Source organism: Lissotriton helveticus, chromosome 1_2, assembly GCF_964261635.1.
Source record: "Lissotriton helveticus chromosome 1_2, aLisHel1.1, whole genome shotgun sequence".
NCBI classification, from domain to species: domain Eukaryota; kingdom Metazoa; phylum Chordata; class Amphibia; order Caudata; family Salamandridae; genus Lissotriton; species Lissotriton helveticus.
In genome coordinates this window covers 349,566,882-349,585,069 of record NC_136058.1, presented here as the reverse complement: position 1 = coordinate 349,585,069, position 18,188 = coordinate 349,566,882, and the positions used below count along the sequence as shown (strand labels likewise).

General features: G+C 47.5%; 1 protein-coding gene across 1 annotated transcript in view; it reads right to left on the bottom strand.

Moving 5' to 3' along the window:
• LOC144803687 (uncharacterized) overlaps nt 1–18,188 on the bottom strand; it is a 381,476-nt gene that overhangs the window by 303,866 nt on the left and 59,422 nt on the right. Inside the window, exons 4-5 of the mRNA XM_078671874.1 lie at nt 6,023–6,136; nt 4,175–4,288 (exon numbers count right to left, since the gene is read on the bottom strand). Coding sequence (XP_078528000.1) covers nt 4,175–4,288; nt 6,023–6,136 — 228 coding nt within the window. The remainder of the gene's footprint in view (nt 1–4,174; nt 4,289–6,022; nt 6,137–18,188) is intronic.

Here is an 18,188-nt window from a genome sequence, read left to right as displayed (position 1 = left end):
TGGAGAGAGAGAGTGGAGAGAGAGTGGAGAGAGAGAGAGTAGAGAGAGTAGAGAGAGAGTAGAGAGAGAGCGTGGAGAGAGACAGTGGAGAGAGACAGTGGAGAGATACAGTGGAGAGAGAGAGACAGTGGAGAGAGAGAGACAGTGGAGAGAGAGAGTAGAGAGAGTAGAGAGAGAGTAGAGAGAGAGCGTGGAGAGAGACAGTGGAGAGATACAGTGGAGAGAGAGAGACAGTGGAGAGAGAGAGACAGTGGAGAGAGAGAGACAGTGGGCAGAGAGAGTGGAGAGGGCGAGAGAGTGGAGAGAGAGAGTGGAGAGGGCGAGAGAGTGGAGAGAGAGAGAGTGGAGAGAGTAGAGAGAGAGAGAGTGGAGAGAGTGAAGAGAGAGAGAGTGGAGAGAGAGAGTGGGGAGAGATTAGAGACAGTGGAGAGAGAGACAGTGGAGAGAGAGTTGAGAGAGAGTTAAGAGAGAGTGGAGAGAGAGAGAGTGGAGAAAGAGAGAGTGGAGAAAGAGAGAGTGGAGAGAAAGAGTGGAGAGAGTGGAGAGAGAGAGTAGAGAGTGTAGGGAGAGTGGAGAGAGAGAGTGGAGAGAGAGACAGTGGAGAAAGTGGAGAGAGAGAGTAGAGAGTGTAGGGAGAGTGGAGAGAGAGAGAGTGGAGCGAGAGAGAGAGTGGAAAGAGAGTGGAGAGAGAGAGAGTGGAGAGAGAGAGAGTGGAGATAGAGAGAGAATAGAGAGAGTAGAGAGAGAGTAGAGAGAGAGAGTGGCGAGAGACAGTGGAGAGAGAGTGGAGAGCGAGAGTGGAGAGAGAGAGTGGAGAGAGAGTGGAGAGAGAGAGAGTAGAGAGAGTAGAGAGAGAGTAGAGAGAGAGCGTGGAGAGAGACAGTGGAGAGAGACAGTGGAGAGATACAGTGGAGAGAGAGAGACAGTGGAGAGAGAGAGACAGTGGAGAGAGAGAGTAGAGAGAGTAGAGAGAGAGTAGAGAGAGAGCGTGGAGAGAGACAGTGGAGAGATACAGTGGAGAGAGAGAGACAGTGGAGAGAGAGAGACAGTGGAGAGAGAGAGACAGTGGGCAGAGAGAGTGGAGAGGGCGAGAGAGTGGAGAGAGAGAGTGGAGAGGGCGAGAGAGTGGAGAGAGAGAGTGGAGAGGGCGAGAGAGTGGAGAGAGAGAGAGTGGAGAGAGTAGAGAGAGAGAGAGTGGAGAGAGTGAAGAGAGAGAGAGTGGAGAGAGAGAGTGGGGAGAGATTAGAGACAGTGGAGAGAGAGACAGTGGAGAGAGAGTTGAGAGAGAGTTAAGAGAGAGTGGAGAGAGAGAGAGTGGAGAAAGAGAGAGTGGAGAAAGAGAGAGTGGAGAGAAAGAGTGGAGAGAGTGGAGAGAGAGAGTAGAGAGTGTAGGGAGAGTGGAGAGAGAGAGTGGAGAGAGAGACAGTGGAGAAAGTGGAGAGAGAGAGTAGAGAGTGTAGGGAGAGTGGAGAGAGAGAGAGTGGAGCGAGAGAGAGAGTGGAAAGAGAGTGGAGAGAGAGAGAGTGGAGAGAGAGAGAGTGGAGATAGAGAGAGAATAGAGAGAGTAGAGAGAGAGTAGAGAGAGAGAGTGGCGAGAGAGAGTGGAGAGAGAGTGTGAAGAGAGGAGAGAGAGAGAGTGGAGAGGGAGAGAGAGTAGAGAGAGTGGAGAAATAGTAAAGAGAGAGTAGAGAGAGAGAAGGAAGGGAGAGAGAGATTGGAGAGAAAGTGGAGGGAGAGTAGATAGAGTGAGAGACAGTGGATAGAGAGACAGTAGAGAGAGAGCCAGTGGAGAGAGAGAGAGTGGAGAGAGAGCCAGTGGAGAGAGAGAGAGAGAGAGAGTGGAGAGAGTGAGAGAGTGTAGAGAGTAGAGAGAGTAGAGAGAGTAGAGAGAGTGGAGAGAGTGGAGAGAGTGGAGAGAGTGGAGAGAGAGAGTAGAGAGTGTAGGGAGAGTGGAGAGAGAGAGAGAGTGGAGAGAGAGAGAGAGTGGAAAGAGAGTGGAGAGAGAGAGAGAGTGGAGAGAGAGAGTGGAGATACAGAGAGAGTAGAGAGAGAGTAGAGAGAGAGAGAGTGGCAAGAGAGAGTGGAGAGAGAGTGTGAAGAGAGTGGAGAGAGAGAGTGGAGAGAGGAGAGAGAGAGAGTGGAGAGGGAGAGAGAGTAGAGAGAGTGGAGAAAGAATAGAGAGAGAGAGAAGAGAGAGTAGAGAGAGAGAAGGGAGAGAGAGATTGGAGAGAAAGTGGAGGGAGAGTAGAGAGAGTGAGAGACAGTGGAGAGAGAGCCAGTGGAGAGAGAGAGAGTGGAGAGAGAGCCAGTGGAGAGAGAGAGAGAGAGAGAGAGAGTGGAGAGAGAGTGAGAGAGTGGAGAGAGTAGAGAGAGTAGAGAGAGTAGAGAGAGTGGAGAGAGTGGGGAGAGTGGAGAGAGTGGGGAGAGAGTGTAGAGAGAGTAGAGAGAGAGTATAGAGAGTGGAGAGAGAGTAGAGAGAGAGTAGAGAGAGTAGAGAGAGTGGAGAGAGAGTAGAGAGAGTGGAGAGAGAGTAGAGAGAATGGAGAGAGAGTGGAGAGAGTGGAGAGAGAGTAGAGAGAGTGGAGAGAGAGTAGAGAGAGTGGAGAGAGAGTAGAGAGAGAGAGGTGAGAGGAGAGAGAGAGAAGGGAGAGAGAGAGTGAGAGGCAGTGGAGAGAGAGACAGTGGAGAGAGAGAGACAGTGGAGAGAGTGGAGAGAGACTGGAGAGAGACTGGAGAGAGAGTAGAGAGAGTGAGAGAGTGGAGAGAGAGACAGTGGAGGGAGAGACAGTGGAGAGAGAGACAGGGGAGATAGAGTGGACAGAGTTGAGAGAGAGAATGGAGAGAGAGAGATAGAGTGGAGAGAGAGTAGAGAATGACTGACTCAGAGTCTGAATACTGACTGACGGAGAGACTGACTGGCTGAAAACTGACAGAGAGAGAGAGAGAGACTGACTGACTGAGAGTGACTGGCTGACTGAGAGAGACTGACTGACTGACAGAAAGAGAGAGATTGACAGAGAGACACCGAATGACTGACAGACTGACAGAGAGAGAGAGAGAGACTGACAGACTGACTGACTGACTGACTGACTGAGAGAGACTGAATGACAGAGAGAGAGAGACTGACTGACTGAGAGACTGACAGAAAGAGAGAAATAGAGAGACTGACAGAGAGAGAGAGACCGAATGACTGGCAGAATGGCAGAGAGAGAGAGAGACTGACTGACTGACTGACTGAGAGAGACTGAATGACAGAGAGAGAGAGACTGAGTGACTGAGAGAGAGAGACTGACTCATTGAGAGAGAGAGAGAGAGAGAGAGAGAGAGAGAGATGGAGAGAGAGAGAGAGAGAGAGAGAGAGAGAGAGAGAGAGAAACCCACCTAAAATTGGGCAAACTTCCCTGGCGTACTGATGGCAGGGACCCTGTAATGAATGGACCACCACCTATGATAGCCTGCTGGCAGACTAAGCCCAACCTTTAACTCCACCATCCAGTGTTACTTATAACGGCTGTATTGGTGACAGTGGCGTAACAATCGCTCCGCATCCCCTGCAGTATGGCGGGTCGCTGGCCTGAGAGCTCTAGACTGGCACGGAGGATGGGAGGGGGGCCCCCTCCATGTACTTTGCAGGGTGACCCTCTCAAGTTTCGTTATGCCACTGAAAGCAATATAGGCTGCTAAGCAGCCCACTCTCAAAAAGTGATTTAACTGGAAAAATTCTCTGGCTCATTAAATTTGGCCTGCTGTTCCTGCACATGGTAAATCTGAGCATGGGTGCAACGGCCCACTCACATTTATTGGAGAAAAGGATTCTCTGCTAAACTCAAAATCATGGCTATAGTGTGTGCTAGGAGGGTGAACTCCTGTTTTGTTATTGCTTTTTCCCCAGTCAAAGATATCAATGTATTTTTAGTCTATTAAATATTACAAAGATGGTTTAATAATTGCATCCGATACGTTTATGTAAACTGTGGAAAGCTCTTGCAATCCATGTTCCTATAATGCTGTGTTTGTGATATGTTTTTACATTTGATTGAAAAATAAAAATCCATAGATGAATGTGCTTACTTGACAAGAGACTGGTTGGAGATTGGAAAGTGGACAATCTATTCCAAGGTAATTTATTTAGTGTTGAAACATGCCTTGAGGTTTCCTGATGCCAAGTGCTCACCGTTCTCCTTGTCGCTGGTTGATCTTCAGATTGCGAGGCGGGTAAACTAGCGCCTTCTCCCTGGCTTTCATCCCCTGAGGCATCAGCAGGCTGGTCAGAGTTTTTCTGTGATCGCTGTGAAGAAAAATAATACTTGAGATCTTGAAAGAGACAGACCCCAACATCTGGCTCTATTCACCATCAGCCAAGCTACTGATGGATTGAGCCTCTATCTTTAGTATTTATGGTTACTATGTGAGTCAGCTGACACCTGGTTAGACCACGGAATGCTGTCCGAGTCTGTTATTGATATAGTGAGTTTAGGATCTGGCTCCGTTGTGTGTGATGTTCATCACTAGGGAGGACACGGTAGACCGTGTGTCTACTCTTTCTTTACTCTATAGCAGGCTTTTTCAACGAGTACCTCGTGAGGTACTGGTAGCTCTCCAGCTACTTGAAAGTAGCTCTCCTGTGTGCAGCCGAGCCTACTAAATATGTGGTTGTAATATTATATGTGTACCAAAACTGAAAACCATGTATTCGAGATGAAAATATGTAGATTTTCACAACTCATAAGCGGATGTTTGGAGAAAAGTGATTGAATTTCCAATGTAAATTTAAAGCTGATATTTGAGTGATAAAATTATGTGTGTAGGGAAGACATATTACTGGCCCTGGCCATGGAGCCGGGGGCAGTGCAGCAGTGGCTGTTATGTATTACTAATGTAGAAGCAGTCCACATTTGCCAAGCATTTTTTCAAATTGCTGCTGGCAACCTTGCCTGATGCATTGAGGTCATCACTGCTGGTAATATTGCACATGGTGCCCACTAAAGTAATCTTGTCTGTTGTGATCACTATTACAACACTAATATTAGCAGCTCAGCATGATTTTTATTGAACATAAGCAGCTCTTATTACAGAAAAGGTGGAGACCTCTGCTCTTTAGGCTGTGTTATGTTACCTAGTCTTATAGAGCGCATAGCTACCCAGGACCGGGGTTCCCAGCACTGATAGAAACCAGGAGGAAGAAATGTACACCTCTTTCTCATGCCAGTAGTAAAGCTTCTTCGTTCATGACCAACACTGCAAACAGTCAAATCTGCCAGGAAAGGCTAGAGCACAATCCTTGGTAAGAGGTCTTGACTAGCCCTATCCCATTCTAAGTCCAGCCCTCGACATACATCTAGCTCTCAAGAGCAAATGCAAAGGTAAATTCAACTGCAACTCTCCTATGCCAGAATTCACGGTCACAAGTTCCCAAGTACAGGCGAGACTGCTAGGGAGCAGCAGATCCCACCAGCCACTCTTACATATGGTGACGATGTAGGGCAGCTAGAGAAGAATGTTGGAAGTTCATTTGAGGCTGTGATCCCACTCCCAACAAGCCAACTACCAACTAATCAAAGAAGAAGAAGGTTATGGTTTATTGCATAGGCAACAGCTTCAACAGGGGAAAATAAATCATCAAAGACTTCACTTTTCCAACCACCACCACTAACTGCATCACTCATTTGCAGGAAATATCTGACAACCTCTTGTACTCCTTCAATGGCAAAATCAAAACCATATGCAACATTGGATTACAAAAACAAAATGCATATATGAACGTGCTTACTTGACAAGAGACTGGCTGATATCATATACTTCAAATTGTAGACAATCTATTCCAAAGTAAACCTTTCTTTTTATTTCTGCTGACACCCAGGTGTGTAGTTAGTTCCAGTGGGCTCCTCCATCACATCAGCATATTGCATTTGTTTCCAACCAATTATAAGCACACCCTAGGGAACGGGAGGTCAGTATTTCTATATGCATAATCTTTTAATGCATGAAACATGCCTGGAAGCTCCTGCAGCCAAATGCCCACCGTTCGCCTTGTCGCTGGTTGATCTTCAGGTTGCGAGGCTGGCACAGTAGCGCTTTCTCCCTGGCTTCCATCACTTGCGGCATCAGCAGGCTGGTCGCAGTCTTTCTGTGATCTCTGTGAAGAAAAATAATACTTGAGATCTAGAAAGCTACAGAACCCAACATCTGGCTCCATTCACCATCAGCCAAGCTACTGATGGATTGAGCCTCTATCTTTAGTATTTATGGTTACAATGAGAGTCCGCTGAAGCCTGGCTAGAACATGGAATGTTGTCTGGGTCTACAGTTGTTCTAGTGAATTTAGGATCTGCTCTGCATTTTGTGTGATGTTTATCCCTAGGGCAGGACTCTTTGTCTACTCTTCGTTTAATCTATAGTTTGTGTCCACCCATACCTTTTGCCAGTAGTACTGCTTCTCCGTTCATGGCCATCACTGTGTACAGTCAAATCTGCCAGGAGAGGCTTGAGCAGGATTCTTGGTCAGGGGTCTTGGCTAAGCCCGCTCCCGTCTAAGTCCAGCCCTCTCCATACGCCTGGCTCTCAAGAGGTATTCATGTATGGAAATGCAAATGCAATTGTCCTGCGCCAGAATTAACTGTCAAAAGTTCCCAAAGTACAGGCAAGACTGCTCTGGAGCACAGACTCCACCAGATACTCTTATATATGGAGACGAAGCAGGACAGCGAGGGAAGGATGTCGGGAGTTCCTTTTAAGCGGTGATCCCACTCCCAACAAACCAACTAATGAAAGAAACAAAGAAGTCCACAGCGGATGCACAGGCAACAGCTCCAACAGCAGAACAGAAATTGTTACAATCATCTAAGACTTCACGTCTCCAACCACCACCATCAGCTGCATCCCCCTCATAGGAAATATGTCACAACCTCTTAGAATACTTCAATGACACAATCAAAACCATATACAACTTTGACCCTCAACCAAATTTCTACACCCTCCAGACAAACACCCATGGCAAAACCCTAATGGCCAGGAAAACATTCACTAGGCAAGAAGTAGTCAGCATCATGAGAGCCGTGCACTCCAGGGCACCCTCCGACCCCTGCCCCCACCACATCTACAACATGGGAAATGATCTTATTAGTGAAGTCCTCACACGCATCAGAAACACTCCTATCATTACCGAGATGCTCCTGGATGCCTGGAACATGCAATGGGCAACACACTGCTCAAGAAACCCCCTGCAGGCCATGCGCAACTAGCAAACTATCACCCTATCTCTCTTCTGCCCTACCCGGACAAAGTAGAGGAATAAATATACAGCTCTCCTACTACCTCAATGCACACCAGCTACATGATACATCGTAATAGGGAATTTCATCCATGTATCAGTACTGAGACTGCCCTCATTGCAGCAACCAATGACATCAGGATGATTCTAGACCATGGAGATACAGCAGCCCTCATACTACTTGACCTCTCCGCCGTACTCTGCACCATCTGCCACCCCACCCTAAGCAGAAGAGTACATGAGACAGGCGTACAAGGACCCACCCTCAACTGGATCTGTTTCTCCTTCACAGAAACAACAGAAAGAATTAAGCTACCACCGTGCACAACAAGGGCAAGAAATTCATATGTGGAGTGCCCCTAGGATCATCCCTCTGCCCGACAACATTGAATCTCTACATGACCCCACTGGCTGAACTCGAGAGATCATACAACATCAACATACTCTGCTATGCAGACAAGACCCAGATGTTACTATCACTATCGAAGAAGACCCCCAGCACAAAAACCAACTGTGCCACATGCATGGCCACTGTAACCACTGGATGAAAGCACACTGCCTTAAACTCAATACAGACAAAACTGAAGCGGTGATTTTCCTAAAGAAAACATTGCCCTGGGACTCCATCAAAGCAAGAAATCTGGGAATCCCTGTAGAAGATAAGCTTGATATGACGGCCCAAGTAAACATAGTGACTTCCACCTGCTTCCACATTGTCAAGATGCTAAGAAGAATCTTCAAATGGCTTCATCAAAACACCAAGAAAACAGTCAGTCAGGCCCTGATCACCAGTAAACTGGATTACGGCAACATGCTAAATGCAGGAATCACCAAGAAGCTAATGAACCAGCTCCAGACCATTTGAAAGGCCGCAGCGACACGCGTAAACAACCTCCCTTGCCACACCCACATCACCCCACACCTCAGGGTACTACACTGAATTCCAATCCACAACCAAACCCAATTCAAATTGCTCGCCCACACATACAAAGCAGTATATGAAACTGACCCTGCATACCTTAACAGCTGCATACACTTCTACACACCTCCCTGACACCTCTATTCAACCGGACTCTCAGTGGCAAGCATACCCCACATCTGCAAAGCCACAGCTGGAGGCCGTTTATTCCCTATCTCTCCCCCAAAGCATGGAACCACCTCCCCCACCAAACCAGAGCCTTCCTTGCTTATTGAATTCTGCAAGAAGCTGAAAAGCTGGCTCTTCGATAAACACTCCAGGCGTCAGCCAACTACACACCTGCTAAAGCGCCTGGATACCCTTACGGCCGATTATCGCGCTGTACAAATAACCATAGCACAAGATAGCAACTCTCTGACCGAAGACTACAGAGAAAATGCAAAACAGCTCTGCTGTGCTCTGCTCAGAGCTCACACATCTCCAGCATCACTGGACAAATTGAGGCCCTTGTGGAGTAACCCCAGCTACGGATTGCAGAGCATGTGGAAGGTAGCAGGGGCAGTGTGGTGGTGCATCTGGGCAAAATTACAAATTAGGCAAGGAGGACTCTGATCGATAAAGCCCTCAGAAGAGGAAGAGCTGCCGTCGATCCAGCTGTTCAATGTTATTTTAAGGATTTGAGGTGCTCCAAGCAAAATATAGTTTAGGGCCCCTGTTCATAACACCTTAGTATTTTATCACCCATGTTCTGCTAATTCAAGCCCCATGACACCAAATTATAGTAAATAATATTTTAAAGGATGAGTAGAGAAATAGATATGAAGTTGTGAGATGGAGCAACAGTTCACTTTTCCTCTGCCCCTTGGAAGGAGGGGTCCCTGGGGCGATTGCACAGGCTTTAAAACATCTCTGCAGCTCTTAACTAGTCAGCAGAAATGTAGCAGATACCTGCAGAACAGGCATAGCTGGTTTCAGTTTGTAAAAGCAGAAGACTTTGAGGCCTCCCTGCAGAAATGGCCCGGCGCACCTGTGCTTCTGGACTGGTTCCTGTTCACCTCCTTTCTCTTCGATGTTTTACTTCCATTGGTGCTTTACTCAGGCAGGTCTTATCCGCAGCCGCCAATGCATAGTGCAATCTACCTGTGTGTGGCCAGGCATATGGGCTGTCCCAAAGCTGCAAAGGTCTCTGTGAATGCCAGTGCAAACATCAAAATATCTAGTCGCATGTCATGGCACAGCCTGAACGCCTCATCTATCACTGCTCTACATCTTCACCATTCTTGGACTAGAACACAGGCGGAGAAAAGTCAACAACAGACATATCCACCAATATATCAGAAAGAATGAGTCTGGGACAACGCCTACATAGGATGACCAATGACCCATAAAGCCTCTGGGCATTATTTTCTCTCAATTAACATAATTAAAATATATATATTTCAGTCAGAAGCTGATTGCAAGGTCAAGACTGGGCATGCATGAATGTACAAAGACAGTTCTAGATGCACACACACTGAGCACATTCACACGTCTGTTCTAAACATGTAGAAACCTTCTCACTAACACTCCTGTGAAATGCTGGTAAAGATTTCCAAACTGCCAGATGGAAGGTTGTGGTGTAGAAGGCGTTGTAACAAGTCTGAGATCTAGGCATGTATACACAAGTAGGCTGAGACTCTGCAGGCAGGTAAGGCACAGCAGACCATTCCAGACCACAGCTTCTCCCATCACCTGCATTACCTGAGCAGCCACTTGCAGACTCTGTGCACCTGCACTTCTTGTGTTAGAAAGGGTGCATGCTTCCACTTCGCAGCAGAGTACGCATTCCAGAAAGTCGTAGGTACTCTGGTGTAGTACTAGTTCTTATGGCGAGAGTCTCTTTTAGTTCCTAAAGGTATGGTTTCTATTGGCTCTAGGGTTTAGGGCTTGGGTTTCAATTGGCTCAGGGCCCAAGCCTCCCATTGGTCGAGGTCACCTCATTTCTAGTGCTCTTATTTAAGCAGAACCTCTGGAGTCCACGCTGGGCATCCAGGTAAAAGGCATCATGTTAAGGGTACTACCTGTTAGGACCCTGAGATGGCTACGGGCCAGAAATTCTGGCCACAATCCCACCCAGAAGAAGTAAACAGGTACACTTGCTGCTCACAATAGCTCTTCTAACATTAAGGCAAAACAATGGCTCGTGGGGTAAACTTCCTGATTATTTACTACAATATACCCACTACAATGGCTCACCAACACACCACAACACTTTCACCCTGATTGTACTTCCAACATATTTAAACATACATTCTTCCATATGCACACACCCTATCCTACACCTCTACCCATCTTCCTACGTTCTGGTTCACACTCTACCACACACTTATCGTCATTCTCTTATAACACTCCTGTTCCAACTAATGACTGTTGTCCCACTATCTCCCCACTCACTTTGAAATCATCTATACCTTACCACCATGACTAATACAACTTCCGCTCCTCCTACTCCTCTTGTCCACTCTGCCACCCACCCCACTCTAATACCCCCTTCTATCCCTTCCTACCCCCTTCTCGGATGTATGACATTACAACGCATGCTTTTACCACACATGCTGTTACAACGCAGGTTTTACTACACATACCATTACAACGCATAGCGCTTTGGGGTGCTGGATAGTGAATAGTTTAATTTACTATTCCAACTCCAGTCCCCGTGGACACTAGGGAAGGTGTTGGATAGTAAATTAAATCTATTCCCTGTCCTAGAGCGCCCCCCAGTGCAATGCGTTGTAATGGTTTTCGTTGTAAAACCTGCGCTGTAATAGCAGTGCGTGGTAAAAGTTGCGTTGTAAAGGATGTTTTCCCCCCTTCTCCTACCAATCTTCCTCCCAAGCCAGCATCCATATATTATAACACTCCAACACATCTTTATTAGCTATCTTAACATATCACAACTCATAATTACTTTTTCTAGCTATCCTAACCTCTTCCACTACTCACCCCACATATCTTCTATAACAAATCAAAAATGTAATAGTATCTCACCTCTTCATAAGTCTTCATCCTCCAAACACTCAATCTCTCAATCTTCCCTACACTGCCCACATATTACCCGACACTCCCTGAGAGACGGAAAGGGGAAAGAAAAGTGATATAGGCTGATTAGAAGCCCATTCCCAAAAAGTGATTTTACTGGTGGAGATTCTCTGGCTTGCCAAACTTGGACTGTTTACTGCACATGGTAAATCTGGGCAAGAGAGCAATGGCCCACTTACAATTTATTGGAGAAAAGTCTTATCTACTAAACTCAAGAGTCATGGCTATGGTGTGTGCTCGGAGGGTGAATTGTTATGTTATTGTTAGATTTGGGGGTCTCTAGTTGGCACAGGTAGGTACTTGTGACACATAGGGACCCTTGCCTCTAGTCAGGGTAAGGGGGTACACTCCTAAAATAACCCCTGCTCACCCCCTTGGTAGCTTGGCATGAGCAGATAGGCTTATCTCAGAGGCAGTGTGTAAAGCATTTGTGAAAACATACAGTAATCAAGTGACAATACTACAGATGGACACCACACAAGTTGTTTAGTAAAAATGAGTATTCTTTATATAGATTTAATACAAGACCACAAATGACAAAAATCCACAATACTGTAAATGGTAGAATTAGCTTAGTTCTCTTTAGATCTTAAATGCAACACTTTTAGTCAATGTACCTTAAGATGCGTAACGCTTCTACAACGAAAGTGTTGCTGAGATGGTGATGCAGTAGTTTCTTACATGCAAAGACGGAGATGCGTTAAAGATCCGGTGCAAAGAAACAAAGATGGCATCTTCTTCTTGATGCGGCACGCTTCTCTGATGTTGCGAGATGTCTCGAAGCGATGCGACATCTGCAGCGGCGACACCCTTGTTCCATGATGCTACGACAGCGGCGACACTCTGCTCTAATGATGCGAGACGCTTCCACTCGATGCGACAGCTGCAGCGGCGATGCCCTTGTTCAGTGATGCAACAACAGCGGCTGCAACGGCGGCACGCTTCTCCGTGGATGTGCGGCGCTTCTGCAGTGCAATGCGAGAGCTACAGCGGTGACACGCTTGCTGTGAGAAGTTGGCCTGATGTGCAGTGTTCACTATTCTAGTGATCACTATATATCAGTCCAAACAACCCTTATTGATGATTGGTTGTAAGTCAACCTTATAGACCAGCTATCCTAGTAGCATGGATACGAGCAGTCTAAGGCTAAGACTCTAGAGGGCGTGTTAAGCCAGCTGTTTTACCATCACATTACCCCTTGAACACCCAGTGAAAGGACACCACACAAGTGTTATGAAAATAAACAGTGTATTTATTAGAATCACAACAACCCTGTACTCTTTATGAGGACAGGGTGCTAGGCACACAACAAAACTCTTACGAAAATACTTAAGTTAGCACGTTATACACAAATGCCCGAGGGGCACGAAAAACCATATACTCTAAAAGTGGAATGCGAATTACTAGCAGGTAAGTAACAGTTCTAATAGGCTTTGGAATCGCTAGGACTGGACTAGGGAATCGTTAGATTACTACTAGGAGGCCCAGGGGACTCGGGTGCAGAGTGTGCACTCTCACGCGGGATGCGGGACAAAGTCTATGGAAGCTAGAATTCACAAAGTTAGTGTTCACGGGCGAACCCGACCTGGTAGGAAGAAAACGACAGTGGATCCTGACCCTAGGGTAGTGAGGCTATGCTGGGACACCGAAGTGCCGAAGTTACCTAGCCCAGGGGCTGCAGCTGCATAGGTCTGAAAAGACGTCGGGGATCTCGTTGCCGGACCAGGAGCCTGGAAGGAAGAAGTTGCTGGCAGGCGACCAGTGAAGAAAAGTTCGATGGATCCAAGCCTGGATCAAGGAAGAAGAAAACCTGAAAGCAGAGGGGACCAAGTTCTTGAATCACTAGCCAGTGATTAAGTGGGCACCAGGATGGCACCGGGCGAAGTCACCGCAGTCAGGTGAGTGGGCGCTGCTGGGCTCTGCAGTCTCTCGGACCAGGAGGCGTTGTCGGCGACCAGGATGGAGGTGCGAGCTGTCCCACGAAGGTTCTTGCTGTCGACGTCGCTGGACCCAGGATTGGGCAACAAGTCTTGGCAAATGCAAGGCCCACGCGGTGGACCTAAAATGGCGTCTTGGGCGGACCAGGAGGGTCCAGGATACTTCTCCGATGGAGGGAAGCAAGGGCCAGTCTGGAGCAACCAGACCAGCAGCAGAAATGTCGTCGGGCGTCGTCAGGAAGGCCACAAGCCAGCGGGCTAGTAGCCAAACAACGCGGTGAGCAGCAAAAAGCAGAAGGGCCCCACGCAGATCGTGGAGATGCTGGGGGGCTGCTCTTCGGTGCTGGAGCTGCTCAGGGTGGGGGCTTCTCGGACCCCAAAGCACTCACCAGGAATTCACTCGGCGGGCTTGCTGGAAAGAAGTCGTGCAGTCTTGAAGATGGCCGGTCCCTCGAGGTCTCGTCACACCCACGAATCTCAGCGTGACTGATGATGCAGGTAGAGGTCAGAGGTGCCAGGGAAGCCGGTTCTCGTCGAGCTGGGCAGTCTTGATCCGAAGGAGAGACTTGCAGCAGACCGCAGTGTTCTTAAGATGGTGCCTGCGGATGCAGGGTGACTACTCCTTAGTCACAAGGGAGAAATCTTAGGAAGAAGTCTTGAGTTCCTTTCGTGGAAAGTAGTTTCAGGATTCAAAGATGATCTGATTTGGAAGGGGGCCAGTCTCTACCTTTATCCTGTAAAAGGGGGCTGGCACGCGACTAAGTCCTGCCCTATGGGTGGGACTAGGAGGGGGGTGGTTACACCCACTTCCTTGGCGGGCTTTTCCCCAGCACAGGGTCTGGAGTGACCCTGGAACTGGTTCCAGCCAGCCTATGCACAGTGAGCACCGGGGTGCCACGTGCAGTCACCTTCCTCTAAAGCCCTGCCTACCTACAATACACAAAACCCTGTCTGGGACGGTGCTGGCACCGCCCCTGGCAGGAAACCCTTTGTCCTTATCTCCTGCTCTGGGAGGACTCCCAGCAGCAGGAGGGCAGACTTGTGTCTCGGTGGCAGCATCCATTTTGTGGATGCTAAGGCTCTGTCTGACTTTAACCGGGGTTAGGGGTTACATACATGTCGTGTCCCTCTAGAAGGGTGGAATGCTAACCCCGTCGCCAGAATTGGCGAGGGGTTAGTATTCCAATTCGTATGACACCTTACTCGACATGTTTTGATAAAGCGATACCAGAGTTGGCACATAACCGCGAGGATTATAATTCACTTAAGAGTATATGGTATGCGATATCATGGAAACGGCTAAGGGATGGATCCCGAAAGCCGCAGACAGGCTCAGCTCATGCCAGAGCACCATCTCACACGATTCCAAGCACTCTGCCTTCAGGATTGTTAAGGCCTGCCATAGGAGTGACTGATAGGAGATCTATGTGTCCATTTTAGGGTTAGATATAGGTATACTATATCTAAAGCAAAGGGTGAGTACACCCCCTTGCCCCAGCTGTCGTGCAGCCAGTTGTGTCAGTTTTAGTTAGTCAATCCCGGGGTGGCACAATACATGCTTCAGCCCCTGGGGGACTTCTGGGTGCACCTCAGCCCTGGGTACAGGGACTTGGAGAGGGCCCAGTGCCAATTCAGTACCTAAGTACAATTTGGATAGAGAGAACAGCTAGGCTGTGGGTCTGATTAGCAGGCCCACAGCCAGGGAAAGTCGTAAACCAGTGCAGCAAAAAGCAAAAATCTGGGTGATCATAGGATTGCAGACCCTACTCTCCTACACTTGCTCAGTGATGCGTTGGCAGCGGCTGCGACGGCGACACGCTTCTTTGATGTTGCGAGACGTTTCTTGTGATGCGGTGCAATGCGACAGCTACAGCGGCGACATCTCTGTGATGCGACAGCAGTGGCTGCAATGGCGACATGCTTCTTCCTCTCAAGTCACGCTTCCGGCTCCTTGCGACACGCAGTCCCTCAGAAGGCCCAAAACAGCTGCAGGCACTTCCAAAGAACTCTTGGGGAGCTGGTGGTTGAAGTCTGTTGTCCCTGAGACTTCAGAAGGAGGCAAGCTCTTTTCTCAAGCCCTTGGAGATCCTTCACAAGTTGAAAAAAAGCACACTAAGTTCCTATCTCCTTTCTTTGGCTTTCAGGCAACCACTGCAGGCCAATCCCCCAAGCAGCACTTCAGTTAAGTCTCTCCTCAGTCTCTCTGGTTCCACTCCTCATTAAAGGTTTCTTCTTGTTGTCCAAAAGTGTTCTAATTCTCTGGGATTTGGGTCCCCTCTTTTATACACAGTTTCTCTTTGTTCTCTGAAGGCAGAGAGGCCTTTGCCTGGTCCAAACCAGTTCTGGTCAGTCCTGGAGCACTCTGTTTACATGACTCCTTCTTTCCTTTCAAAGTGCAGGTCAGAGACATCAGACGCACCACAGGAGGTGGAGCCAGCATTGTGGAGGAAAGGCACAGCCCTATTCAGGTCCCAGGTGCAACTCCTCCCTCCCATCTAGAAGAAGGTCTTTCTATTCACCACTGGGCTGACTCACCCTGTCTCCTGGAATCCCCCAGTCCCTGTCAATGAAACTCCAGACAAGGAATACACAACCTAGCAGAGGCAGGCTTGGATAGTTTAGACAAGAAAATACCTACTTTCTAAAAGTGGTATTTTCAAACACAGAATGTTAAAACCAACTTCACTAAACGATGTATTTTATCATTTGGAGTTCAGGCATACTAAACTCGAATTTCTACCTAATTCCCTGAGTCAGTTAGGATTATAAAATGTAATAATCTAACTGCCTATTCTGGCCTATGGGGAAGAGGTAATAGAGAAATTGCAATAGAGAAAAGCGAAAATGTCTGTAATTCACTATTAGGACATGCCACACACATCAGGGCTTGTCCTACCTTATACTTACAATGCACCCTGCCCTTGGGCCTACCATAGGGGTGTCTGATATGAAGAAAAGGGAAGGTTTAGGGACTTGTAAGTGGGTGCACACGCCCAGTCAACATGGCAGTACCAGACTGCACACAGGCTCTGCAATGGCATACTTGAGACACACTTTTACAGGCTGCTTCTGTGGGTGTCACAACCAGTGCTACAAGCCCAGTAGCAGCATTTGGTTTACAAGCCCTGGGTACACTCAGTGCACTGTACTAGGGTCTGACCAGTAAACCAAATCAGCCAAGCATGGAATCACTAATCCATACATCAATTTACAATAGGGAGAGCATATGCACTTTAGCACTGATCACCAGTGGTAAAGTGTCCAGAGTCATAAAACCAACAAAAACAGGTCAGACAAAATACAGGAGGAAGGCAAAAAAGTTTGGGGATGACCCTGCAAAAAGGGCCAAGTCCAACAGTTATGATATGTTAAGTTATTTTTAAAGAGCCTAGTTACTTCAGACCAGAGTGTCATCTCACTAAGAATTCATTTTCAGGTACACATTCATGAAGTCACCCAAAGCACATTACTATTAAGGCTGTCTAAATGACCAGGCTTTGAGTTTTTTAGTGGAAGATCAGTTCAGAATTTGTCTGTCTAAGTACCAGAGACAGGGAGTTCCACATCTTGGAGGCCAACAATCTGAAAGACTAGCCTCCCATGCGTGCCTTTTTTACATTAAAGATCACGGCTAAAGAGGCTCCCGCAGACCTAAAACTTCTATCGGGTACATACATTTTAACAAGAGGGTTAAGATAGCGAGGTTCTTTTCCATCCAGAATGTGGTGGCAGAGCACACAGCTTTAAAGGAAACTCTCCTACCAAGAGGCAGCCAATTCAGTTTGACAAGAGCTGGACCCGTAGCTGACCGCCTTGGGAGATTACGCAGCAGCCGAGCTCCTGCATTCAGCACCCTTTGCAGTCTCACCAATATAGGTTTTGAGGTTCCCAGGCATAGCACATTGTTGTAAAAAAGTCTGGACAATACCAAGGCATGAACCACTGACAATCTTGTGGCCTCTGGAAAGAGTCCTAGAATTCTGTTAAGGGTCTTCAAAATTGCAAAACATTTCCCCGTTAGATTGGTAATCTGACTGATAAACAAGAGTTCCGCATCAAACCATATGCCAAGGTTCTTAACTTTCAGCTTGGAATCTGTCAGTGGCCCTAAAGAATCCAGACACCAAGCAGAGGATTAGATTGATGGCTGCTTCCCTAAAGTAAGAACCTCTGTTTTCCCAGCATTAGGCTTGAGACAGCTAGGGTCCATCACCTCTGCCAGTTCAGACAGACAGGATCTTAACAGAGCCGCAGTGTCTCTTTCACCGTGCCACAGGGTGATAATAAGCTGTGTATCATTGACGTATGACACAATGTTTTTTTTTTAAAGTTCTTTTTATTGAACATACGTCAGTTTCAATGTCCAATATTACAAAAGCCTTGGTTAAAAGTACCTATTTGTCATCATACTTCTCATTTCTTCGACATATGGATGTTTGAAAACAATCAACAGTGCTTGTAGAATCCCTGCTCAAAATACCCCCGTCAACCACCCCCTACCACTTTAGCAGTCAGGTAGCCCCCAATTACGCCTGTACACTTTCCACTGTTGCCACACTTTCTCCCATTTTTTGGGGCACCCCCTGCTCTCATAGATTGTCTTTTCAGCAGCGCAGCACCAGTCCATATCTCCCTTCCATTGTGTCGGCGGTTCAATGGCCCCCCCAGGGCCCGGCAATATTTCTCTTGGCCACCACTCTAGCCACTAGTAGCTAATTTTTTGGGTATTTAGGCCATGTCTGTTCCCCAGATAGACACAGCACATGCCACCTGGCATCCACAGGAACTTCCTGCTCAATAACCTCAGACATAATCCGCGTCACCGTCCTCCAATACTGCTGTATGATCGGGCATTCCATTGGAATATGGAAGAAGGTTTCCCCTCTATTTGCTTCCCCTCTGACAATCCTCTGTGAGTGTGCGCCTCAACTTGAACATGAGCGTGCTGGTGGAGTAAGACCTATGCATTATTCTCAGTTGGACA